At 34.4% G+C, this 27447-nt stretch overlaps 2 protein-coding genes across 2 annotated transcripts in view; one reads left to right on the top strand and one right to left on the bottom strand.

Moving 5' to 3' along the window:
• The window catches only part of Ccdc73 (coiled-coil domain containing 73), a 132794-nt gene extending 123245 nt beyond the window's left edge, over positions 1 to 9549 (top strand). The window contains exons 15-17 of the mRNA XM_046467528.2: positions 458 to 1963; positions 4422 to 4555; positions 9177 to 9549. Of these exons, the coding sequence (XP_046323484.1) occupies positions 458 to 1963; positions 4422 to 4555; positions 9177 to 9386 (1850 nt within the window). The 3' untranslated portion in view covers positions 9387 to 9549. The remainder of the gene's footprint in view (positions 1 to 457; positions 1964 to 4421; positions 4556 to 9176) is intronic.
• A 245-nt stretch (positions 9550 to 9794) lies between these two features.
• On the bottom strand, positions 9795 to 26466 carry Eif3m (eukaryotic translation initiation factor 3 subunit M). The gene is made up of 11 exons (XM_046467529.2): positions 26312 to 26466; positions 22983 to 23115; positions 21994 to 22132; positions 21591 to 21714; positions 21338 to 21432; positions 17333 to 17416; positions 16368 to 16467; positions 15709 to 15790; positions 11449 to 11592; positions 10442 to 10502; positions 9795 to 9985 (listed from the first exon to the last, which is right to left on the bottom strand). Exons 1-11 carry the CDS (start codon positions 26351 to 26353, stop codon positions 9865 to 9867), a joined length of 1125 nt encoding a protein of 374 aa, XP_046323485.1. The 5' UTR covers positions 26354 to 26466; the 3' UTR covers positions 9795 to 9864.
• Positions 26467 to 27447: the final 981 nt, after the last annotated feature.

Raw genomic sequence — 27447 nt, forward strand, 5'->3', positions numbered from 1 at the left:
AAAGTGACAGTTGTTAGATTCAAAGAAGGCAGTTTCTTCTGCACAATTGCTGGACTGGGTATAGTAGAAATTAGAGTGTAACCTATTAGAATAGATTAATTTTTATCAGCTCTGTGTTTATAAGATTGTGTTATGTGTCCAAACAACAATAGATAAGAGATATAAAAAAAAAAAAAAACATGTTGTAGCACCCCAGTTTACTTCCCCTTTCTTTAAAAAAAATACTTTTGCTGTTATATAATAAAAATTCAATAGAGAAAAGTTGAATAGGTAGCATCTAAATATATGCTTGTTATACTAAAGAGAACTCAATATTTATGTAAAATTGACATTGTTATGTTTGTGTAATTATTGGTCAGTAAAATAAGGATAAATGTTTTTACAAATACCGGTGATACATGTTTTATAAAAGCATTAGTATATAAAATAAAATTTAATTGTGTCTTCATCATGACAGGTTTACAGCTTTTTGAAAAAAGTGTCAAGAATGAAATTGATACTACTGTCTCTCAGGATGAAAATCAAAGTGAAATCTCCCTAAGCAAAGCCCTCTACCTAGATAAAGATGTAATTAGTCAAAAACAAACTGTGAATGTTACTCACTGTAGAGAATCAGTTACTGCAGAAATAAAATACAAGGTAGTCGTGGAAAAAGACAATGAATGTACAGAATTTAAAGCACAAAATAATCCACTTTTAGTGGTGGATCTATCAACAGAAACCAAAAAAATACCCTTAGAAAGAATGGAAGGATTAGATCGTCATCACACAGATATACATCTGGAAATTGAAAATAACAGAGCCTCGTTTAACAGTGTTGTAAATGAGACAGCTTGCAATAGGAATAATAAAGAAGTTTCTGAACATAAACCATTTGAACAACAATTCAGATTGCACCTGGAGACTCAAGAAAATGCTACAGGGAAGGAAATTATTAATAGCGCCCAAACCAAAACAGATTTAGATTCATCTCCAGATATAAAAATGATTCCTGGTCAGTGTGAGAAGTGTAGTTCACAGGATTCAAGTCATATTATATTAGATGATAAACAGTGTAAAATAAAACAAATACAACTATTCAATAAAAAAAGTGAATACAGCATATTACCTTTTAAACAAACTTCAAATATTCAGCAAATATGTCAAGATACTTCAGAGAAAACTGAACTTATTCCTCCCTGTGATGTAGTAATCAACCATCTCATTTCATCTGCTGCCTTCGGTGATAATGTGAAAGCACTTAAGAATACAGATAACAGTATTAATATTACACCTACATTGGAGAAATTCAGCTCAATCCCCGGAGAAAGAGTTGTGTGGAAAAATATGAATGATATGAAAAATCATCAATTTAAGAACTGTTTGGGATATTTAGAAAACAATATCACCATTTCCCATCTTCAGGTTAATGATGAGAATAGTCATACTTCACAAGCTAAAGATTTCAAAACTGATGTTCATATGAAAACTTCCAAAGAAATACAGTTTTCCAATGAGAGTCAGATTGATGAGAATCAGATAACTGAAGTCACAAAAAATGACCTCTTCCTTTTTGTAAATGTGAACGAAACACAGCATATGTTGTTAAATAACACAGAGAAAAAAGAGTCATTAAATGGCATAGTTTCAGGAAAAATGTACAGTGAAGGTCAGCTGGAAGAATCAGATTCATTTCACATAAAGCCATCTGGTGATTTAGTAAACAGAAGTGGAAGGTCAACCTTTGATCTTTTCACTTCAGATAAAAAAACTGAGAAAACTCCAGTATACATGAATTTTTTAGACCCTGATCCTTGGTCAAAAGTAAATCAAACTGAGAGTCAAACAGTGAACACTTCAACTTCTAGCATTCCTTTGTTGCTGAAAGAGAGACCAGTAGGTCCAACAGAAAATAAAACGAGAGTTTCAATGACCATTTGTGAAAAAGCTGGTATGGATGATGACAGAAAGGATATTGGACCGGGTAAGAAAATAAGGTTATATTTTAATTCCCCAAATTTGTTTTACTAATTATTATTCTTTATTAAGTCTCTAAAAAGATTGTGTTCAATGAAAATGATTTTGCCCCTAAGCTAATATACTGCAAACACATAGATATGTAAAAGCAGGAAAGATTTTATTTAAATGTAAGTGGGCTTCTTTTAACCTTGTACAGTATTATTAATGTACAATCACATTTGGGAATTTTTTTAAAGTTTTTTTTTCCTACCATTATCAAGAAAAGCAAAAACAACCAACAGTTCTGAGTCATTAATTTTAAATTAGGAATTCTGATTTTTTACTTTTTAGAGCAAATGAATTTAGTGACTAAGGGTTCTGACAATGTGCATGTTTACTCCTTTTCTCTCTATATACTCTCAGCATCCTTAAAGATTTCCTTCCCAAGAAAAGGGATCTCATGAGAATAGAAGAGAGACCAGTAGTGTAGAGGAAGGGAATCAGTGGGAAGGAGGGCAAGCAGAGGTACTGGGGAATTAAATTGACCAAATTGAAGTTATGTGCATGTATGAATGTCATAATGAATCCGGTTATTATTCATAATTATTATGCACCAATAAAAAATTTTAAAAACTTCTTTCCCTCAAAAACCACATTATAATTTCTATGTCAGTTTCATCTCCTAGTTTTCTCCTTTCCTTCAGTTTTTCTAATATCTGTTCCTTTAGCACCACCACAAATTCATTTTGTTCTTCTCATTTTATAAGCAAGTGAAGCATCACAGTTTATATTATTGATATCAGTCACTCTTTAAACACTTATGTACCTGTTATGTTCAAATTTAAACACCTTTCAGAGCAGAGGGGCTGTTTTATTCCTAAAAATAAGCACATGAAGTGACATGGTGTCCAAGTTTTGCTTTAAAATATTCTAGGAAAAAAGTAGGAGGGAGCTGTTAGATGAACTTACATTACTTAATATTGATGTTGAAGTTGGTTGTAGGTACATTGAGGTTCACATAATCAATGTGTTTTTCATAGTTTTAATATTTAAAAACATGCTAAGAATAGGTAGTATATAAACACTTATGTACCTGTTATGTTCAAATTTAAATAAATTGAAGATAAAAGCAATAATTTGTAATTATGAGAAAAAATGTTTGCTAATAGCTATCTCATAAAGTTGTCAAGAGTGTTAAAAAAAAGAAATTCTATAAGTTTTGCTTGTTTGTTTTTGGTACTGGAGTTGAACCCAGGGGCACTTTACTATTGAGCTATATCCCCATCCCTTTTTGTCTTTTTTAAATATTTTTTTTATTTGTAGTTGGACACAATACCTTTATTTTATTTATTTTTATGTGGTGCTGAGGATAGAACCCAGGGCCTCTCACATGCTAGGTGAGCACAATACCTCTGAGCCACAACCTCAGTCCCTATCCCCATCCCTTTTTAATTTATATTTTGAGATGGAGTCTTGTTAAATTGCCCCAGCTGGCCTTGAACTTGCAATCCTCCCGCCTTAGCCTCTTGATTACAAGCATGCAGCAACACACAGAAAACTGGGTTTAACAATGTACATTTAGACCCATTAAAGAAATGTGTATTACAAGGAAATCCTGCTTTTTATGGTCTCAGATTAAACAGGTTTCTTTTACAAAGCAAACTGAGAAAAAAATTTAAATAATATTTGGGGATTAAAACCAAAATAATCACACCTTTACTAGCACCAGTAGGAAGGAATGTAGAGGAAAACAGAAAACACCAAAATACTATATAACCTCATTTCCCAAACTGTCATTTTTTTAATATAATAATAAAAGTTTACTTCATATTCTATTGAGTTAGTCAATTGCTGCTTTAGGGTCTGATGTAACACTTTCTGTTTTTTCAGAGGTTCTTTCCTCTTAAGTTACATTTCAGTTATATTAGATATTAAGGAGAAATGTCTAGCATTCTGTAGAAATTGAACTTGTAAAATACTCATTAAATACTGTTATCTTCTAATTTTTACTGTTGATTTATTTAACCTGTTTATTAAAGCCCACTGATCTCTTTTTTAAATAGCCTTTTTGAGGGCTTGTTACTACATCCAGTTTCTTCAAATTAGTTTATCAATCTGGCACTGAGCTTGTTCAAACTTAAAATGGTCATTTTATAAATGTTTATGTGTGTGTGGGCAACGTAGTAATGGGGGAAGGGAAGCTAGTATTTTAGAAGTTGTTTTATTTTAGAAGGTATTTATACCACCTTATTTTTTATGTGAAATTATAGTGATTAGGTTTTATAAAGGAGCAATAATAAAATCTTGTTTTGTGAAATGAAATGCTTAGTGTAAGAGGAAAGTCTAGGAAAATAAGATTCATAGTAAAGAGAAATTGTTGCTTTTTAAATACAAAAGCACAGGATGAGAGAGAAAGTTCAGTCACTAAAATGAGTGCCTAGAGAATAAAATTCAGTTGTTGCCATTTCCTCTTTGTCAATCAGATACTACCACCATTAACAGAGTTGCTGACACTTTGAATAACTGGAGTATCCATCCAGATCCCAAGGGAGAGCCCAGTGAAGAGAGGAATGCAACTGCAAAGACTTTTTATGATTCCTCTTTTCCCACAGAACATGTAAGTCAATTAAAAATATTGCCGAGCAGACCTTAGTGAGCTAATTCTACAGATATGTGTAGAACTGTATGCATCTGGATGCTTTAAGACCTAACTGATCTCCAAAATAATATCAAGAGGGCAACATGGCACCATTTTTCACAATTAAGGTTGATAGAAAACAGCAGGAAAAAGTCACAGTGTATAAATCAAATAGATACAATCCAGCCTGTTTGGGGAAGGAGAGGATGAGGCATCATACTATGTACTTCTACTTTTTAGTCACTTAAGTTTAGAAATAGTGACATTTTAGTGTTTAAGTTTTATAATAAAGACGCTTAAAAATAAGCTAAGCAAGTCTAGTTTTTAATAATGCCTTTTTTAGTTTATATTATCTTTGGAAACAGAAAAAAATAGAATACAGTGTAAAAGTATAAAATATCCATAATGTGATGATAGTAAGTATGAATGTATATACTGAAGTTATTTGTACAGCTCATATGGTTCCCAGGAGTCCATTTGTCATAAAGAAAAGCAACTAACTACAGCTGACAGGTTATTTGGTTAAATTTATTAAGTTCTATACCTTGTGCAGAACTTTAGCAAAAAGTCTGTACTGTTCAAGTCTTAAAAGACAAGTACAACTGACAAAGATGATCTAAAATGTTATTTATAAACAACCAACTGCACAATGAGATTTTAAAGTTACTGTATATTTTATATTTGAGAGACAGCTTTCTCTTTAGCATGTACAAAAAAACCATAGCACTAACACATCCTTAATAAGTAACAACTTTTAACAATGTACTTTATTAATTGGAGAACCTCAAATGAGATAGCATAATTCTTATTTGGCAGAGCTGAAACAAAAAATCAGATCTGTCCTTTTTCTTCCTAATTAGTTATATATGACAGCAGAATGCATTTCAACTTTTCACATTTTAGAAACTGGAAAACAGCAGTCTAATTTCAGGTTGGTGTGTACAAGTATGTGTTTATAATAGAGATCAGTAAATCTGGCACTGGAAAACCTAGGTTCTGGTCTTGGTCAATTGGATAAGTCAGAGTTAAAGCAAAAAGGAAGCTAGAGAGCAAAGCTAGATACCCTGTTGCTAATTAGATCAAAACCACAATATGGGCTGGGGTTGTGGCTCAGAGGTAGAGAGCTCACCTACCATGCGTGAGGCACCAGGTTCAATCCTCAGCACCTCATAAAAAAATAAAAACAAAGATATTGTGTCCACCTATAACTAAAAAATGAATATTAAAAAAAAAAAAAAAACCCACATTCTACCTTCAAACATCTTAGGGGATGATGAAAAATTCACAATTTCCTTCAAAGTCCATTTTTATAAGTAACCTAATACGGAAGTTCTTTGTGTCTAATTCCTAGTTTTCTTCCTGCAATTAATGTTATTTTTAAAAATTTACATTTGTAGAATTTATAACCTTTTGAAAGAAACATTCCCACAACATCCTGTAAGGTAAATACATTCTTTTTTCTATTTTGCAGATGAGGAAACAGTGATATAAAAAGTAAAATTATTTTCCAAGGTCATTGAGACATTATCTGCAGTGAATCTATGCTAGATGTCTTGGCTCTTAATCAAATGTTGAATTACGCTTTTTCAACTTTCATAATAGAAAAATTTCTTCTCAAAAATACTGGTACATGGAGCTGGAGTTGTGGCTCAGTGCTCTAAGCACTTGCCTAACATGTGTGAGGCACTGGGTTCAATTCTCAGCACATGTAACATGGGACAAAATCAAAGTAAATCTTCCTAGTAAGTTAAAACAGTACAGCAAAGCTACACCCATTCCTTTACATATGCTGCTTCTGCACTGCAATGACAGGATTAGGCAGTTGTGAAAAGTCTACAAAGCTCAAAATATACATTATCTGATTCTTGGCAGGGAAAAAGTTTGCCAAATCTGTTGTAAATGAACACAAATGAATTTTGTATTTATAGCCAGAAAAGGAAAACAATTTTTAACATTTTTATACACTCTTCACACCAATTTTGTTAAATTTAGGAGTGAATCCACTTTTCCATATGGCTTTAGAGCAACTTGAAAAATACAATTTTTTTGTTCTTATTCTTGGATTTAGGTTGGTAGTGTGCTATAATCTTATCACATCCAGGAATGAGGATGGAGAGCTATATATTTTATTCATTCAATTCTGAGGCTGAAATAAAAAGACTAGTACCAAGCTAGGGGAAATGTTAAGGGTAGGAGGTAATAAATTGCTAAAAAAGAAGGGAAAGAGCAAAGAAATGTGCCAACATGTGGAACTAAAATTATTGCAGTTGGCGGTAGAAACCCCTTATGCTATATAGGACAGGCTAAGTGCAAAAAACCTTAATCTGTATTTTGTTCCTGTAGAGCCAATCCCTGTTCTTACCCCTCCCACCAAGAGGGTTGCTAAAAACAGATCTGTCCTTCCTTTCCATTATCATCAAGATAAAAAGTAATAAAAGAATCAGGATTTGGAGAAACCGCTAATTTGTGCTCCAGATGCCAAAAGTACCAAGCATTTTGGGCCATTTAATCACACAGCTCAACAATCATTTTACTTCAAGATTAGATTTAGATTTTACCTATCTTTCCTTATCTTGTCTATCATATGGGTCACTTAGAATCCGTTTTGATCTGATGGAAGTATATTGAACACATATTATCAGACCATTATCAGAAATATACTCATCTATGAACATGTTTATTCCATACTACTCATTCTTTCCAGTAATAGCATCTGGGAGGTAAAAGAAACTGATGAGAAAACTGAGGACCATAAAAATTGGAATGACTTGTCTATGGTCTCTTAGTGACCTTGACCCTTTTCAAAGAACATTAGCAATTAGACAAATACAAAAGTATCAACCCCCAAATCAGAGGCAAAGCTTAGAGGGGACTGGTAGAATTTTTCAGGGAGCCAAACAGAGCACTCTCTTAGGGAATGGTGGTTAAATTCTAACAAACATTTAAGCTCATGTAAAAAATATTTCACAATGAAAATGATGTTATTGCCACTTTTACCAATAAAACTGAAAAAAGTTTAAAAAAAATTTTCAGTTGTAGATGGACACAATAACTTTTTTTTTTTTTAAATCTTTTAGTTGTGAATGGACCTTTATTTTATTTATTTATATGTGGTGCTGGGGATCGAACCCAATGCCTCATGCGTTCTAGGCAAGTACCCTACCACTGAGCCTCAACCCCAGCCCTGGAAAAGATTTTAATGTAAAGCAATACTCAGATTTTTGATAAGAATTTATGAACAAATGATACTAATTATAGCCTGATCTACAGTTTCAGTGTCCAAAAATGGATTAAATATGGAACAATGGGACAGAAACATCTTCTTAAAAGACTTTAAAGAATAGGAGGAGGGCTGGGGATGTGGCTCAAGTGGTAATGCACTCGTCTGGCATGCGCAAGGCGCTGGGTTCGATCCTCAGCACCACATAAAAATAAAATAAAGATGTTGTGTCCACCAAAAAACTGAAAAATAAATATTAAAAAATTCTCTCTTTAAAAAAGAAAAAAAAGAACAGGAGATGATAAAATGCTTTTCAACACAGCTATGTAAACTGATAAAAATATGATCTAAGTCTAAAAAGATCAGTACATTTACATCAAAATATGTAATGGTGATTGGGATCTTAGGTGATTTGAATGTTAACTCATATTTCTAAAATACTCATTATTTCCCTGATAATAACAAAATAACACAGTAACTATTATCTTAAAGCCATTTAATATTCCCTTTGAATAGAAGATTTTATCTAGTAATGTATGTGAAGACCAAAGATTCTTTTCCATGAAATTACCTCAATCTTATTTTTAAGAGGCATAAACTGCAAATAATGTAAACATTCAATTGAAGAATTGTACAGGGACTATTTTGCAGCCACTTAAAGAGTTATTCATGAAAAATTTAAGACCCAGAAAACTGCTCACAGAAGAAAAGCAAAATAGAAAATTCTACAGAACAATCAATATGCTAAAACCAGAAAAAAGAACGGCATAAACAATACCCAAGTATTGACAGGTTTCTTTGGGCAATGGATTAATGATTTTAAGTTTTTTTTTTTTTTAAATACTTTTGTCCATTTTCTGAACGTCCAGTATTTTATCAGGGGGAAAAAAATCTTTAAAACAAAAGTTATTTTTTAAACACAGTATAAATATGGCAGTTTAGTTCCTGGAGACATGCCAACTTCAAAAATACCTCATTCCTCTTTCCTGTTTCTTCAACAATAGTACACTGAAGCATGAGAGGAAACATGAAAAGGCAGTTTTATAGGTTGTTTCTGTCTGAATTTTTATTTTCTCCTAGCTTTGATGAAAGACATTTGAAAAGGATATAGAAGATCAAACTAATTTTTACCTCATAATTTTTTTAAATACCTTCCACCATAAACTCAAGACCTTTTAGAAAATAATTGTGGTATCCTTGGAATATCTTATATTTTGAAGAGGTACTATATATTGTATTGTACCGATATTATTAAAGTAATTGTAAATCAGCATGAAAACCTTGGCTTTTATCATCTAATGTAATTGCAGAGGCTAAAAGGATTCTTTATAAAAAGTCATTTGTAAAATTTAAATGGTAAAACAGACTTATCTTTCCTAGGTCAAAGCAAAGCCTCTGCTTTCCACTGTGCTACAAAGCCATTTTCAGGCAATCAAGGTCAAAGATGCTCCTGATCTGGCTGCCCTTTCTGGTATCGACAACTGGAAGAGCCTCATGACAAATCAGATAACTGAAAAGTTTTTAAGCTTAGAAAATGGCAACCAATTCAAAAAAAGAAAAGCTGAAGAGATGTTTGAAAAGATAGATTAAGTGAAGTTAACAGATACTTTCAGTAGTGAAATGAAACTGGAACACTGGCACGGTTATTACCAGAATAAAATAACTTACACCTAAAGCTTTACAGTTGTCTTCCAACTTTGTTTCTGTCGTTATTAAAATTGTATGTTATCTGGTTCTGCAAATACACCATTTAAGATAGCTGCCTTTATTTTGCAGTTTGCTCTTAAGCACCCAATTAACTTTAACTTCAAACTTTTGTCTTCCCTTCTCTATGTATTTCTTTCAAAGTGCTGCTTGTTCCTTTAGTATTCTTCCTTACAGAACTTAGGTCATTATATATAAAAAACAAAGTGACCCTTTATAATGTGTTACTTTCTATCCTCTGGGTTTGTGATTTTTCTTTAGAATTGAGACAATAAATGCCCAGACTAGTCAAAATTTTAGTTTATAATGTTTTACTAAGGTTTTGATTTTTCTCCCCAAAGAACAAAATTATTTACATTAAAATTCAGGTATCGGAAAGACTCAAAAGGCTGTTTTTCACTTTGTTCAAGTTTTGTTTCCAGGCATTAAGTGTGTCATACAGTTGTTGCCATTGTTGTTTTCCAAATGTCCGATGTGTGCTATGACTAAAAATTGAAAAATTAAAAACAATGCATTAGTCAACCTTTTATCCTCTGATATTCTTTTTATAACACTCACAGTTGAATCTAATTAAAAGCAAAGTTAAGTATAAGGCATGATTTAGATTTATAAGAGAATTTTAGACACTTATTTTAAAAACATCTTTACCACACTGATCTGAAACCTTCTATTCTCCTGAACAACTATATAAAGCAGACACAAAAGTCATTAGTATTCTAGCCAATGCTCAGCCATTAAATGAAATGTGCTGGAAAATAGGACTCTTTCATTAAATAAGCTAATCACATTCAGTCTGAACTTTAATAAAATTATGATAAATAGCAACTATTTAACTACAGTCAACTGATAAGAACACCACCTTGGTTCTCTAAACATTTAAATGAAATAATTAGAACAAACTAAATTGTTCTACAAAATGCTGCAAGTATTAAATGTCTTACCTGACAACTACTTTTCTCTGAGTCTGATCAATTTTGCAGTAGACCATTTTAGTTCTTACCGCTGAAAAAAAAAAAATATATATATATATTTTTACATGATAATGTTATATAGAAAATTTCAAGAAAAACTGCTAGGGTATGTCCAACTGGTCATAATAAAACTTTACGCTGTTAACCAACATTATTTTACAAACCAACTCTTTGAATATAATGAGCAAAACAATATGATGTAACAAAGAGAAAGGTTACATACACCCAATAAATATTCACTAACACAGTTTGGGAGGGCAGGGTTGGCACTTGAGATAGAACCCAGAGGTTCTTTACCATTGAACTACATCCCCAGTTTTATTTTGAACCAGGGTCTTGCTCATTTGCTGAAACTGGCCTTGCATTTGTGATCCTCTTTCCACTGGGATTACAGGCTCAGAGTTTTTATTAAGATTCTAGCTGTTCTCTCTGCACTTATATATGGTGGAAAAAAATGAACTTCCTTACAAGATATTACTTCCTTACATGACCACTGGAGATCAAGATCATTAGAAGAAACAATACCAATAGTTCTATACACTTATCTTAATTGCACAATCCCCTCAATGTATAAACTTTGAAAGTTCAGGGAAAAAAATTCCTGATTAACAGTTAAGTCACTTTATAATACTACTGTCAGGGAAAGAAGGTTCTATTTCTACACTTTGTACCTATTAACCATTTCCTTTTTGTAATAACACCTGGTCTCAAACGTAGGTGTTATGCTAAAATCTATGCTCTTAACCACAACACTACACTGCCTAAAGGACTTGATTCTATACAATTTCAGGAGCTAGAACATCAAAACCCACATTATTTACATACCTACTGAATTCATTCTATTACAAATATACCTAGTTGTTTACTAAACATACACATTTGCAACAAAAGAATCTAGCTTCATCTGCACAAGGCTCATTTCAAGATCAAAATCTTACATTCCACATAGAAGAAATAAAATGTTCTAATTGCCTTACCATCAATAACAAAGGCTTCAACATCATCAGCTCCAATTTGAAGTTCCTGCTGCATTGTATCAAAAGAAATTTCTTTATTTTCCACTGCCATTCCCATAAAAGTAAGTAGTCTCATTTTTGCCATATTCTGTTCATGTAAAAGGCCTGAATAAAGATAGTGAAGCCTAATAAGTATCCATACTAGTTAAAGACCTACACAGTTTAATTTTGCAGACCACAAGGTGACCCTATAATGAAGTCACTGCCACAGGTGACTGATAGGTTCAAAGTTAAGAATGGACTATAAATAATGAGGCCCTGGAAGTTTTGAACATTTCACATTTTTTATTCATATATTTTAGTAGATAAAATCAAAATACATTTCATAGTTAAAGTACCTAAGCTTATTTTCACTATTAGTTATTTAAACACACAGGATTCCTTACATATATATATTAACTTGTTCTGTGTCACTGTTACTAGTAAATGTGAATTTTAAATACTTTCATAAACATTGTCAGTTATAAAACATTCAATTTCCCTTCAGGTTACTTTGGATTTAATACTTACAAATGAAAACCAAAATGTGCTTATCATTTAAACATTAGAAGCCAATATACTTAGTTAATAAAATTAAACCATACCATTAGCAGTGATACTTGTTCTTTATAAAGCTGAAGTAGAAAATAATTTAAAAAATTCAAATTTTTTAAAAAAATTTTTTTTAGTTGTCAATGAACTCTCTTTTCTTTATTTATATGCGGTGCTGAGAATCAAAACCAGTGCCTCACATACGAGAGGCAAGCGCTCTACCATTGAGCCACAACCCCAGCCTGCCTTTTAATTTTTAGTAAAATATGCCGTTATACTTTATTTGGATCACAAACAACTGTTAAGCCTAGAACAAAACTTATCAAGTTTTAGTCCTGATGCTTTTACTTTACAAAAAGAAAACCAAAGAGCAAAGACATTAAAGGACTTACAAAGTGGCAGTTTCAGACCCACAAAATAGTTTCATTTACAAAATACAGGACAGCTGGGTTTGGTGGCAAACACCTGTAATCTCAGCAGCTTGGAAGGCCAAGGCAGGAGGATCACAAGTTTAAAGCCAGCCTCAGCAACTTAAGGAGACCCTGTCTCAACAAAACAAATGGGCTGGGGATGTGGCTCAGTGATAAAGTGACCCGGGGTCCAATCCCCAGTATGAAAAAAAAGACAATACAAAATAATTTGCAAATTCTAGTTACCCAAATTATAAACTGGTCCTAAACAGAAGAATTAAAACACAAGTATCACATATACTTGTTTTGATAATATATTAATAAAAACAAGTTTCTAAAACTTATCTTGAGTTGTTTTCATGTTCCTTTTCTTTGAACTTTCAAATTATGTAAACTCAGTAAATAATTATGTGCCCTCTACTAATTCAGGGCCTAAAATCTGTATTTAAAAAAAAAGTTATTTAAACACTCCATAAATAAATTTGAAATTTATAACATTCATACATTAGTAGAAGACTAGGGAAGCCCATTAATATAGGGCATGATCATCTATTAATTAGCTGTAATTATGATGCAGGCTTCCTATTTGGCACAGATTCAACAAAAACATGATCATCATAACTCAAACGAATGAGGTACACAAGTAAGTATTGCTAACTGGGTTTAATGGAAATCTACAAGCATCAAAAAATCAATTAGTGCACATTAACCCTAATTAACAAATGCAAATCAGATGCTGATTAACTTTCTGAAGCAAAAAGGTAGCAACTGAATAATACCAGATTACATGTGAACATGTTAGGGCAATTCAGTTGACACAAGACAATGATACTGTTGGCCCAAGTGGTGTCAGCATTAATAAAAAAACGTTTTGACAAACAGATGCTACCTGTGGCATCTGGACATTGTAATCTTTCAACTATAATAAATGTCTAGCAATACATCTATAAAACACAAAACACAAATTTAATAAAATGTTTTCTCAAAAGCATCTTCTATAAACAAATATCTAATATAGAAGAAAATTAATAGGTATACCCAAAACAAAAGCAAATTAGGGAATTTGATTTCCAGTTAGCACAATAAAGTAATATATTGGGAATTTTTTCCTATCAGAGAATACTGGATTCTCAAAAATTTCTTAACATTCCCAATTCTTTGGCCATATTGTTTCCTTGCAATACGATGAATGATAAAAACCTCCTTATATTTCTAAGATATTAACCAAAATACTCTTTAAAATCAAGGTTACTGCTACTCTTTGTGCAGTTACAACCTTAGCATAAGTGAAAAAACCTATAGAGGAATGAACTATTTCTAAAATGAATTATATAAAACCAGTATCTTACCTATGAAAACTTGTCTCTAAAAACATCTCATTGATGATTAAAGTCATTCATTGCTTTGTAAAACAAGAACCATACTTTATAAAGCCTTTTATACCCATTTTAAAAATCAAACTCTTAAGCTGGTGAAGTAGGAGTTAAAGATGAGAAGGAAGTCATGCTTTGTTTCATAAAACTAGAATACTACCTTCAAAGAGTAAGTCATGGTGTTCTGTGTCATATTTCATTTAAAGTTATAAAAAATCTAATTTTATGGAAACATTTATTCATTACTAATATGTCAAAACCTTAATGCAGTAATAAAAAAATGTGCATCATTGAGCAATTTCTGCATTGTCACTGACCCTTGTCTTAAAATGCTGCAATATAGAAAACGCAATTTTAATGCATGCAATAGCTTATGAACCAGTGCTCCTTTGAAACAGTCAATTACACATCAATGGGGGAGTGTCAAAGTGTTAATTACTACTCCTTTTGCCTTGGTGCGTAAATAAAGAGGTTGCTGACATTAACATTCCATCACACAGCTTCATGCCACAAAGCAAATTAACTGGGACAGAATGTGGTTTTCTGGGTCTACTGCACCTGGCAAAGCATTCTACACACTTTCGCATCTACTTAATCTTGGTGTATTTCAAATGCCTATGTTTGAATAAGCCAATCTTCACCAATTCTATTGGCTGCATAAAATTTATAGGTGATAGGAATTACTGATTAGTAAATGGAAAGCTAAGTGTAACCAAGTAGATTATAAATGTACTCTTCATCTATATCTCAAACAACCAAGATGTCTAATAATCGATGTTAATATGAAACATATAATTGACCTCTAACATATTTTGATTATTGCCTAAGAGGATATCAAATCCCTGTAGTTGCATAAAGCTGTCAAAAAACTGGTACTTTTAGGACATTTAAAATCTGTTCAACTGCAGGTTTTCTAAGTATTCTCTTTATAATTTTATTATTTAAAACATGCTCCAGAAGAAAATTAAAATACTGAACATACATGGGTTTGCTCAAGAGGATAAGGTTCAATTCAATTTGGCAAACATTTACTGAATTCTGATGCATTCAGACAACAAAATTCAAAGATATAAATCAGATTTCTTATGCTGTCTTCATAAACTGAAGTTAACAAAGTTTCTATCATGTAAAATCACTACGTATCCATTTTTAACTCCCCAGAACTAATATATAATACATAATTATACATATAAAATATAAGCAATGCTATTATATACTTTTGTAGTTTAAATTTTTTGACAGAGGAGGAATCATAATCCAACCACAAAATACATAGTAGAGGGGAAAAAACATTTTCTCCTACAATTTTGTAACTACATCTTTAAAAAGTTAAAAAAAGAAATAAAAATACAAATTGCCGCACATCTAAGGAATGAAGAGTTCTACAAATAAACAACCTTTAGCTTAATGAAGTGCCTTTCATCACTGAATTTTATCACATACTTCCAAAGGTCACCATTATGATCAAAGTCATGGTGATCCTTTTAGTTACTTTGCTGCTCCCTCTCTCATCCCAATTTTAAAAAACACCCATTATTAATGGAACCATTTCTATCTGAATCTCTTCTAAGCACCTGATTCCTGCTAGAACTTGGGATAGTAGAGCTGGAAGGGCCTCAAGTTCAACAAGCCCAGGTTGTCTGAGCAGGCTTTCACGGTCTCCTTTATGGGTTTTCATGCTCTCTTGTCTATTTTTAAAATCACAAATGCCATCTTATATACTTGGTTTCTAGTTACCAATTCATTCTATATAATCTTAAACTGTCTTGTTGTTCTATCAAGCTTGCTAGGGCCATCTACAGATAAAATTGTAACCATAATTTGCAGGATCTCACAGAACAATTATGTTCAGATATGACATGTTATATCAAAGGAATATGTTCCAACCTCTATCCCTCAAAACTTACCAAGTGAATCAATGAAGTCTTTATTATTCTGATAAAACTTGACATAGGATGCCAACTTTGCACTCACAAAAATGGTTAAAAGCTGAGAAAAAAAAATTATCAAGATAGAATCAAGATTTATACTCAAGATACTTTTTAAGACACTGACTCCTAACAATAAAACTTCACATTTCTTTTAGTGTAAAATATCAATGTTTCATCAAATTACCAAACCACTTCCTTTCATATGACTCTCTGTTAAAATGAAACAATCAGTAAATATAGTGAGCTCTAAATTATCAATACTGAAAGATGTTGGTTAACATTTGGTAGAGCCCAAATGGAAAATAATCCAAAAAATATTTATACTTGCACTTTAAAGTATGTTCATGTGTTTTTAAATATCAGACTTATCTTCCTATTTGGGGCTAATGACACAAGAAATTAAAAAAGAAATGTGTATTATTGAGGTCTATAATGGCAAGGCTAAGTTAGGAGATAAATAAGGGAGGAAGAACAAGACTGTATGTAGTGGTTAGAGAATATCAGCCTGTTCCTGATATAGAGAGAGTAACATCTATCCATAGTCAAGTTCATTAATGAAAGAAAAAAAAAAATACGGCTGCTTCAGTATGCAATATTTAGGAAACAAAAAATTTTCACATTGAAGAACTACTTACATCATGAATAAGCTCGCCTTCCAAGAACTTGACTGGTTTTAAAGTAAGAAGATGGTCAAAAAGAAATGCATTTGGATCTTTCAATGCTCGTACAATACACCTTAACCAGAAAACAAAAACACAAGCTCAGAGTTTTGACATCCTGGTTCTTCACTAACTTTTTTGCAAGTCACAAAATGTATTTAATTCAGTAAGTTAAGAGTCCAATGTATACACCGTTAAAAATGGTATAGGAAGGGATTTTAACAGATCAATATTTTTATCAGGTCTGTTTTAACATAATAAAAAAAAAGTTGTGATAAAAAGCTGAAGAGAAAGAACAATGGTAAGCAAATAGCCAACAGAAGCACCTTACCATGTGCTAAAAAAGTGGTTTACAAGCATATCTCATTTACTCTGAGAACAATGCACTGAGACACAATATTATCTTACTGTTTTTTCATCTTACTGATGAAAGAGGCTCAGAAAGAACAAGTGCTAATTAGAGGATTGAGTAAATATTTGAATTCGGGAGCCCCGTCAAAATTTTTTACCACTATCTACTCTGTTTAACAACTCCTACCACTGTACATGTCCATGTGTAGCAATAACTATTCTTATTTTTACTTGTTAAAGCTAGTACTAAAGCCCTTCTCATTTGCAATGTCCAACTTTAAGCAATTAATTCATCAACTTTTCCCCACTTACATGACAATTAAGATAAACTAACCCAAGACTAGATTCTAGTTCTTGGGTTGGAATCATTACCCCCTTACCAGCAAGACCCCATATACACCAAGTGTATACATACAATTTATGGTTCTTCCAAAACCCAATCTTGAATCTGAATATCAACATCAGAACCACCAGGAAACACATTATTGAATAGCTTTGGCTCACTACTGGTTGCAGACATGATTTCAGAATCATGTAACTCAATAATCCAATTTGCCTCAGGCCCTTATTATAACAATGTTTAATGTTACCTGTGGGCATCAACTCGAGCCTGGGAAGCATTGTCTTCCGTGTAACTTCCAAGCAATTCCACCATGACTTTTGAAGCAGCATCACTAAGGAGAAATACTGTTTTAGGAATATGAATGCATCATAACTGTCATTCTTTAATTAAAAAATATACACTAATGGCAGGCCCGTACTGATGATATATACGTGTGTGTGTGTATAAATGGTGACCAAGAAACACAACATAGTCCCCACCTATTAAAAAAAGCCATGGAACTTTCCTTTTTGTAGGAAAATCAGACAACCAAGGAAACATAATATGTAAGTGTTATGAAGGAAATATAAGGTGATGCAACAGAATAGGGCAGAAAGCAGAGTGTATTTTAGAGAGCATGAGCAGGGCAAGGAAGGTAGGCTGATATTGAAAGGATGTAAATATCCCTTTAATGTTCTTTTCTTGGGTGTAATAAAATCTAGGGGTGGAAGATGGGGGTAAGATGAATTTCTAGGCCAAGAGAAGACCAAGTATTATAAATGCCCAGGGTGGGGCTGGGTTGTGGCTGAGTGGTAGAGCACTCGCCTAGCATGTGTGAAGCACTGGGTTCAATTCTCAGCACCACATATTAGTTAATTAGCTAATTAATTAAAGGTCCACTGACAAGCAAAATAAACAAATAAGTAAGTAAATAAATAAATAAATGCTCAGGGTGGGGAAAAAGTTTGGTGTGTCCCAGAAACTGTTAGTACAGTATGGCTATTGAGCCAACATCAAACATTTAAGTCATTCTACTCAAGATCATCTTTCAATTAAATTATCACTAAAGTTACATAGATGATCACATTACCACCACAAAAAAACATAAAATAATTAAATGCATTCATTCAACTTCAACTCCTTGGAACTACATCATTTATCTTTAAAACTTTAATGGTACTCCAAAATTCTTTCAAAATCAAGGTTTCTTAAGATGTATAAATATAATAATAGGATGATTAAATGGTAGTTAGCCTTTTAAATACAGTGATAGAACTATAAAAATTCAAAGGGAAACTAAGAAAAACCACGTTCTACTCATTGTTAATTACCCTTTTATATACTTTTATAAACCACATTAAGAATTTTGCACTTCCTAAAGAAAATAAAGCCTAAAAAATAAGATGAAATTTGTTTCAGGAAAAAATTCCTGTGGTTGTACAATGCAATACAGGCCACTTTGAAGACTACTGAAACCACCCAGAGAAGCAATGATGATGGCTGGTAGAGACAAAATCACTGCAGAAGCAGAAATAACCAGATGTGGTGATAAAGGAGATGGAGAGGAGGGAATCGAGGATATCACTAAGTTTTCTTGCTTAAGGAAATGGTCCTGTCATTTACTGAACATGAAGATTTAACTTAGAGGGAGAAAATAATAAATTCATTTTGGTCACATTGTTGGTGACACCTTTGGACACATCCAAGTGAAAACAGAAAACAGTTGGACGTATAGATCTGAAGCTTAGAAGAGTAGCCAGCATTAAAGACATGGATTTTCATTTTGTAAGTGACAGAAGCCATAGATGAGATGATCTAAGAAGAAAGAACAGACTGAGGAAAAGGTCTCAAGCCAACATCTTGAGTAACACCAACCTTTAAAGGAACAGAGGAATACTAATTTACAAATGTGTCAGAATGAACTTCAGAGAGTCTGGAGGAAAACAAGGACAGTGGTGTCACCTAAATGGAGAGAAGAGTTTCTGAGGGAAGGGGTACCATGGCCACATGCTACTGAAAGGTCAAGATGACAAAGAGTGCAGATGTCCACTGGACTGTATCTGTTCTTAAAAATGAAGGAACTGAAATTCAAATATTGGAAACTAATTTTCACATGTCTAAAAACTGGGAGTCATGTCCAAGTTCTTATGCTTGCTAAGTGCTTAAAGATCTGAAAAGAGGGAGTCACATGGAAACCTGGGAGAGTACTCTAGGAAAAAAAGCCAGAACCACAGTACTGGAGGTAGCTTTGCCTTTTTACTCTGAATGAAGCCACTAGGGGGTCCCGGCTAGAGGGGAAACATAATCAATCTGACCTTCCACATTAAACAAAACTTTCTGGCAACTACATTAAGAACAGACTATAGAGGGACAAGAACCAAAAGAGACTGGGTAAGAGGCTCCTTCAATAATCACAAAAAGAAACAATGGTAGCTGAGACCACACAGTAGCATCAGAAGTGGTAAGAATGGTGGAATGTGATAGACATCATTATCCAAAATACGTGTAGGAAAACACAAATTGGTGTCCACATACTTTATATACAATCAGAGATATGAAAAACTGTGCTATATATGTGTAATAAGAATTGTAATGCATTCTGCTGTCATTTATTTTTTTTAAAAAGTAAAAAAAAAAAAAAGAAGTGGTAAGAAGTTAATTGGATTTACTGACAAATTAAATGTGGGATATAAAACAGGAGAAGTCAAAGATGAATCCCAGTTTTGGTCTTGAGCAACTGAAAGTATAAAAATGGTTTTGTCCTAAGTTGAGTAAAACAGAACTGGTTTAGAAGAAAACAAAAATCTATGGTTTACTTCTGTAGGTGTCAAATTTGAGACACCTTTTGAACACCTAAATGGAGAAGTCAAATAGGAATAACATCTGAAGTTCAGGCAAGAAACAGAGGGAAATAATTGAAAATCACCAATAAATAGATAATATTCATTTAAGGTAATGTACATATCTTTAAACTTTTCAACAACCCCGAGATAAGCACTAATATTATCACTTCTTCTTTGAAGTAGGAAACTAAGGCATAGCAACATTATGTCTCTTATTCAGGGTCATAAAAGTGGCAAAACCAAGATTTGAATTCCAGTAGTCTGACTCCACATGTACATTTAATAGTTGGATTAAAATACAGATTCTTTTTCTAATAGTTTTTAATGTTCTCCATTTGAAACGGTCTTTGGTATAAACTACTTCCTCTTAATACTGTACTGACAACTGGCTGGAATGCTGTCAGAAGCACACCAGCATATAAAAGTACCCACTATTTCTGAATGACTACACTATAAGGGCAAGAATCTCCTGCTTACTTTATTTTATGACAAAACACTCCAAATTTCACAACAAAAATATAACATTTCCTCTTCTTTTTGGTTTGCAAACTTCAGTTTTTTAACACAACAGAAAAGCCCTGAAAGCCAGGACAGAGAAATTTGTGCAAGAAAACTAAAATTAAAGACTGATTACTTTTCCTGAAAGTCTTTGACCACTATGAAAAAAAGAGAAAAAGTAGGTCAAAAAGTTAGAATTATCCTTCAATAAACAAAAACATCACTAATTTTTAAAAATTGAGCCAAACATATCATTTGTAGGCATTCTAAAACTGAATATGCAGAAGAATAAATATTTGGGGCATAAAGTTTATGGGGTTAAACAGAAGCCTTAGAAACCCAAGATGTTGCCAAAGCCCAACAGGTACTCATTTAGTACAGCTCAATGCCAAGTTTCAGCTCAGGGTCATTGTTTATATGAGACTTTGTGGTAACATTTGATTGGTGGGCCCTCACCATCATTCAACAAAAGCAACAGCTCTATCCCTACTAAGACAACAAAGCACCATTAAATAATTTAGGCTAGGGGATGGGGCTATAGCTCAGTGGCAGAGTGCTTGCCTAGCATGTGTGAGGCACTAGGTTCAATCCTCAGCACCACATTAAAAAAAAAAAATACACAAAATAAAGGCATACTGTTCATCTACAACTACAAAAAATTAATAATTTAGGCTAATGTTTTTCACAGTTCTAGGATTAACAATTTTATCATTTTTAGAACAAAAGTAGACTTTGCTTTTTAAACAGTTTAAAGATGAGGAAAATCACTCCAATCTTTGCAGTAATCTTTTAACTTTGTAGGTAAATTTACAGAAATATATATTTTAACCGTGGAGAACAATAGAACAAAATTACTGGCCCTTCCTGTCTTAAAAAAAACACTCCCACCTACTTATACGCTTTTAAGTTGTAAGTTCATTACTCCTGAATACCTTTTCTTACAATCCACAAGTGCCTCATAAAGTAATCTCAAAAGGGTGTGTTTTTTTTCAGTGGTAAGATTCCAGTCAGAAATCCATTTTCTCACCTATAATGAGATTGGCAAAAGGAGGAAAAATTAGTAACACCGCTGAATATATTCTCACAATCTAAAAGACAATTTTTAGAATACACATAGCTTCTTCCTATCTTAGCTACAACATAAAGCTACATTTCTTGTAAGCACTATTACCCATAGTAACTCACTTGATCCAGCTCAGTTGGAATGTACTGGATGGCTCCACAAGATGCTGCCACTTTAATGAGGCTGCAGTACACTGTGTATCTTACAGGAGTGTTCTTATCCATTCCATGGAAAAGGTTGCTTAGCCTGGTTAACAAACAATAAACAATGTTTGAGATCAGCAACCATAATGTTAAGATGAGGTGATATGCTCTCACCACAAACCTGGAATCATACTATCAGTAACTTCATGTCACTAAGGAAGGAACTAGGGCAGAGAAAGGTTAAATGACTTGCCCAAGTTCACAGATAGTAAGAGACACCGCTGACAGTCAAGTTCCAGAATGCCTGTTCTTAACCATTAACAGGTAGTGACACATAAATAGCCCCTGTGAAAAACCAGACCTCTTTTCCTTCTTAACTTACAATTGCAGTCTCAGAGATGGGCGTTCACCTTCCCGAAACTTCACCAGCTTTTCACACAGGCTTTCAATCAATGCTTCCTGCTTGTCAGGTTCCAGGATCAACAGGAGGGATACCACACTGTTCATCACACTTTCCACATCTACGCAAGTATCAATAACACAACTATTGTGATATAATGTCTAGTTAAATGTATATTTCCAGGGTTTTAATATAACAAAAGCCACAAAGCTTAAGGACAATTTAGAAAGAGAAAACCTGGCTACTATAAAACAGTTGTCCTCAATGGACAGCAGCAAAAATATACTCAGTATGAGTTCAAACTGAACTAGCTCTTCTGCACAGCTAACATTCACAGAGCAATTTACACATCTTATTAGTGAGGAAGAAAATTGTTATCCAAGATTTGGTTTCTATTTTAGAAAAATAAATGAGTGATTTGCAAGTATCTATATGCATATTTTTTATTTCAACATTGGTATTATATTCAATCATTCTGGAAGTTATTTGTTAGCCTTTTGGTTAGGATGTTGTTTCAATTAAGGAAAACTTCATCTATGTGTAGAAAATTATTAAGAGATGAAAACTCTTAACTTTCTGGTTGACGGGCTTATTTTCAAGTTTCATAGAGATTATCCATATACCAAGTTTAATCTCTAAGAGATTTCGGAACCCACAATTTTTAAAAATTCCCCACTTTAACTCAGTACATGTGAAACTGGTCTAATAATTAAATGGCTTTTAGACTACTTGAAACGCTATCATCCCCCCCTTTGGCATTTATCTAAACCTCATGAAGAGCAAAGAGCTTCACTGTTTTTCTTCAGTTCCTTCTAAAATCACTAGCAGTTTGTGTGTGTAATAACATTTAAGGATTACACAATGTTAAAGGTTTTCTCAAAATTGGCTTGAAATGAAAAACACAAAATTAACATAAAATATTTAAAGTAGGTTCTTTCATAATTAGTAATATTAGAAAAAATAAAACAAACCTTTATCATCTTCCTTCAGACAGACATCACAGGCTTCAATAATTTGAGCTAAATCTACATGAAGTCCACCTTCTGAGTTCTCTTCTGAGATCTCAGCTCCTTTAGATTTCAGATAAGCACGAAGTTCAGCAGCCTGTTGAATCAAATAAGATTGTCATAAGTCTCTTTTATGTGTATATTTACAAAGGTGACTATAAATGTCAAAATATAAAAACTCAAACCATCCTGTCCTACTTCTGAAAAACCAAAAAGCAAATACTATATTTAAGAATTAATTTACTTCAAATTATATTTAAGGACTTCTTCCTCACTTCTACCATAGGAACCACAGGATTCCCCCACAAGGCCTGTGGCCCCAGACACACTTGGCACCACAAGGATCACCTTCAAAGTCTCTTAAGTCACCTGTATCCTGTTAGACTTCCAATATATAGCAAAAGCCTTCTAATATAACCCAAAGGCCTTCCATGTGTGCATGTATATGGGGTGGGGGGCACAGAGAAGAAATTGATTTGACTTGGCAAATTCAACTTCTTTAGAAAGAAATGAAAATTTTATTGTTCTCGACTACATATATATATACACACAGCTACTAGGAAAGTTTAAAACGTTAACTGGGCCAAGAGGGTAATCACTTGTTAATTTAATTTTTGAGAATCTATTTGAGACATAAATTTTGAGAAATGCAAAGATATTTTAAAAAGACATGTCTTTGAATATTGCCTCGAATAAAATGTATAAAACTGGACATAGGAGGTAACAAATCTCTTAAAAAAGTATCTGGGTGAGAAAGTACATTTGGACCAATAAAAACACAACTAAAGTACCACATTTAGTCATTTGGACATTTCCTATTTTATTTGTTTGTTTATTTATTTATTTATTTATTTGCTGTGCTAGGAATTGAACCCAGAGCCTCATACATGTTGCTACATCCCAGCCCCCCCCCCCCTTTTTGCCTAAATTGGCCTTGAAATTGTAATCCTCCTGCCCCAGTCTCTGAAGAAGCTGGGATTACAGGCATGCCACACCAGCTGATACTTAATAATCCTTCTCATTTGAGTGCTTAATATTCATGGTAGCCAAATATGAATGTAAATGGTTTTAAATAAACTGAAAAACTAAAACAAGCAGATGAAAGGATACCATTAATAAATGCACAGGCACCACATTTTCAAGACAAAATTATTAAAAAAAAAAAAAAAAAACCACCTTGGTGTAGGCCATCAAGATTTTTTTAAATTTTCTTTTTTTTTTTTTTGTAGTTGTAGATGGGCAGAATGCCTTTATTTGTTTATTTTTATGGGTGCTGAGGATCGAACCCAGTGCCTCATGCACGTTAGGCAAGCACTCTACCACTGAGCTACGGCCCTAGCTCAGCCATCGAGATTTTTAAACCCACAAATATGGTTTTTAGTAAATATATTAAGTTGTAGACTTCTTGGTGCTATTTTTTTGGGCAACACATAGTAACTTCATTTAAGAGTTAGTATTATAAGCAAGATTTAAAAAAAAAAAAAAGTTACCTGTCACCATATTAGAACAAAAATACCACTGGAAAGCATACTTCCCTAAGGCAAATATCTGGCTCAATCGAGAAAAAAAGGTGTTCTCAGCTCTGGGTACTAAACTCTCTCTATGAACTAATCAAGTTTACTCTTTTTATATCATTTTCACAGACCACAATAGTTGAGCAGCAGTACAAGACAAAGGAAAACAAACAAGGATTACAATTCCACTTTTTAACTCTAATCAAACAATTCGACTAAACCTGAAACCCTGAAACAATCAGAATATTTCCCTGAAAGGAATGGCTAGCATGAAATTGATGTATTACAATAAGAAATGGTACTTCATTTCTGAGACAGGGTCTCACTATGTTGATTAGGGTTCCCTTCAACCTGGGATCCTCCTTCCTTAGCCTCAGGAGAAGCTGGGATTATAGGCATGCACCACCACACAGACAGATATCAGACTCTGAAGACTGATCAGTGACAAAAACTTCTCAATTCACAAATTCACTATGTTAGAAACAAGTGTCGGGGCTGGGGTTGTGACTCAGTGGTAGGGTGCTTGCTTAAGACTTACAAGGAGCTGGGTTCGATCATTAGCACCAAATAAAAATAAATAAATAAAAAATAAGGTATTGTGTCCAACTACATCTTAAAAAAAATTAATTAAAAAGAAAGTGTCAAATGCTTTTTCATTAACCTAGCAGCGAATTGTTGGTATCGACTTCCATTACTAGTTTGTTGGCTTTTTTTCCTTTGCTTCACATCATTCTATCTGTGCTTAGCTCCCTCCTTATTTTTAAAAAAATGTTTGGTTGTCAATGAAGCTTTATTTATTTATTTATTTGTGGTGCTGAGAATGAACCCAGTGCTTCACACACGCCAGGCAAGTGTTCTAACACTGAGTCACAACACCAGTCCTCCCTCCACATTTTTGACCTCCCTTTTCATTTCCCCTCCTTTCTTTGCTCTACAGGGCTACAGGATCGCAATTCTATTATAGGGGAGCGGTTCACTTCTGCAATTCTATAGGATTATCTTATGCTATTAAAGGTACAGAAATCAAAATTTCCCTGTTAGCGGAGTAACAGAAAAAAAAATAAACTTAGGACTTCATTTACACAAAATTAAACAATGTCATTTCATGTTTAGTTTAGCTCTCACCAATTCAACTTATGTTATAGGTAAAATACAAACAGCACCATTGCATACCAAAGAACAACGCCATTAAGTAAACTTAAGTATCGGGATGTTTCACAACAGGTATGCCTCACAGCATATGATTTGGGGGTTACAGTACTTTCATAACTAGGATTAGAAAACCCTAGTCTAAACATGGAAAATGGGCCACCTACTCCTTTGTGACCGCACAATAAAATCTTTTAATTTTTACTACAAAGTTGTTTTCCCTTGAATCTGACTATAGTCAGATTCCACCCCACCCGCGCCCGATGTGGCTGCGCTGGGGACAGCAGCAGACCCCATTCTAATCAGTCAAGGAGTACTATGTCAGAACTATGTCACAAGGGACGCCAGCTGGGAGTTCGACGCCGACCAGGAAGCTGGCGGTGGAACGTTGGACCCCACACCGCGATTGCGGGTGGACCGACTGGTGCGACTCAAGACTAGAGACGCGCGCCCCTATCATATGGCCGCCTCCCTACTCGTACACGTGGGGGCGAGAGCTCCAGGTCTCATCCCCGGGGCCGGCTCCGTGGGGCGGCGTCCTGTCCACTCGGCCCAGTCTCGGCAGCGACTCGTTACACCCCTACGACAACCTCCAATTCCCACTAGCGACACTGTGGCCCGCGAGCACACCTGATCTTCCTCACTGATATCGATGAAGGCCGGGACGCTCATGATGAAGGCCCGGGAACCGAGGACGCTTCCCCAGCAAACCACGCCAACCGGAAAAGAAAGCAGGGCCGCGCGGCGGTTCCACAACTACTTCCGGGTCAGCCCCGCGCCGGCCAGGGCGGGGCGGGGGTCACCGAGATGGACGGGGCCAATCCTAGCGCGTATTCTTGCAGCAGCTGGAGGCGTGGCAGACGGATCTTGTGGGCGACACCCGCTGGGCCACTTCCCGCCCCGCCCCTAGCGGCCTCTGGTCTTCAGCGTTTCGTTGCTTCTTGGACGTCTAGTTGTCTCTCCGCTGGCGCCGCTCCGAATCCACCTTTTCTCTGAAATTTTAGGCCTGTTCTGCCAATGAAGATTACGTGTGCCAAGAACAGTTGTTATTTTCTAGCCCCGTCCCCTTCTGCCTACCAGTCAAGCGGGCCTGCCTCAGTCTATTCGTGGATCCTAATACGCTCTTGGCATTTCCGGGAGAGCCTTGGAGATAGGCGTCCGGTGCTAAGTCTGACATCCCCCCTTCAACCCCGCCAGTTACGATTTTCGATCTGGGGGAGCAGCGGGCAGGCAATGTTCCCTGTGATGGGGACAACGATAGTTTTCCAAGGAAGCTCCCGCGTGCAGCCTGCATTCCAGTGGGGACACACGGAATATAAACATTAGTAAGAATTAGAAAGGCAGTCCTAAGTGTCATCCTGCCTAGTTCTGTGGGGTGGAATCCTAGCTGCACCCTTGAATGGACGTATGACTTAAGGCAATTATCTAACCTCTGGATTTCTATTTCTTCTTGGAAATATAAGAGTACTTAAGTATTTACCTCATAGCATTGTTATGATTAAGTAACTATAGAAGGCATTTAGTATACGGTGAGCACTGTCTGCGTTGTTATTAAATAATTAAAGAACATGTTAAGTAGAACTAAGAAGGTAAAATCTAAGAAGTTAAAAACAAAGCGTGGTGTGGGCTATGCATGCTTATTTAGTTACAGTAATCAAGGAAAACAGCTGAAATGATTTTGAGACCTGAAGGAAATGACGAAAGTACCCAGAAATATGTGGGAAACTTTTTCTTTCAGAAGACAGCAAGAACCAATGACCTGAGGC

The sequence above is a fragment of the Marmota monax genome, unplaced genomic scaffold, assembly GCF_021218885.2.
Source record: "Marmota monax isolate L192 unplaced genomic scaffold, Marmota_monax_Labrador192_F-V1.1 WCK01_AAM20220418_F8-fsc00135, whole genome shotgun sequence".
NCBI classification, from domain to species: Eukaryota; Metazoa; Chordata; class Mammalia; order Rodentia; family Sciuridae; genus Marmota; species Marmota monax.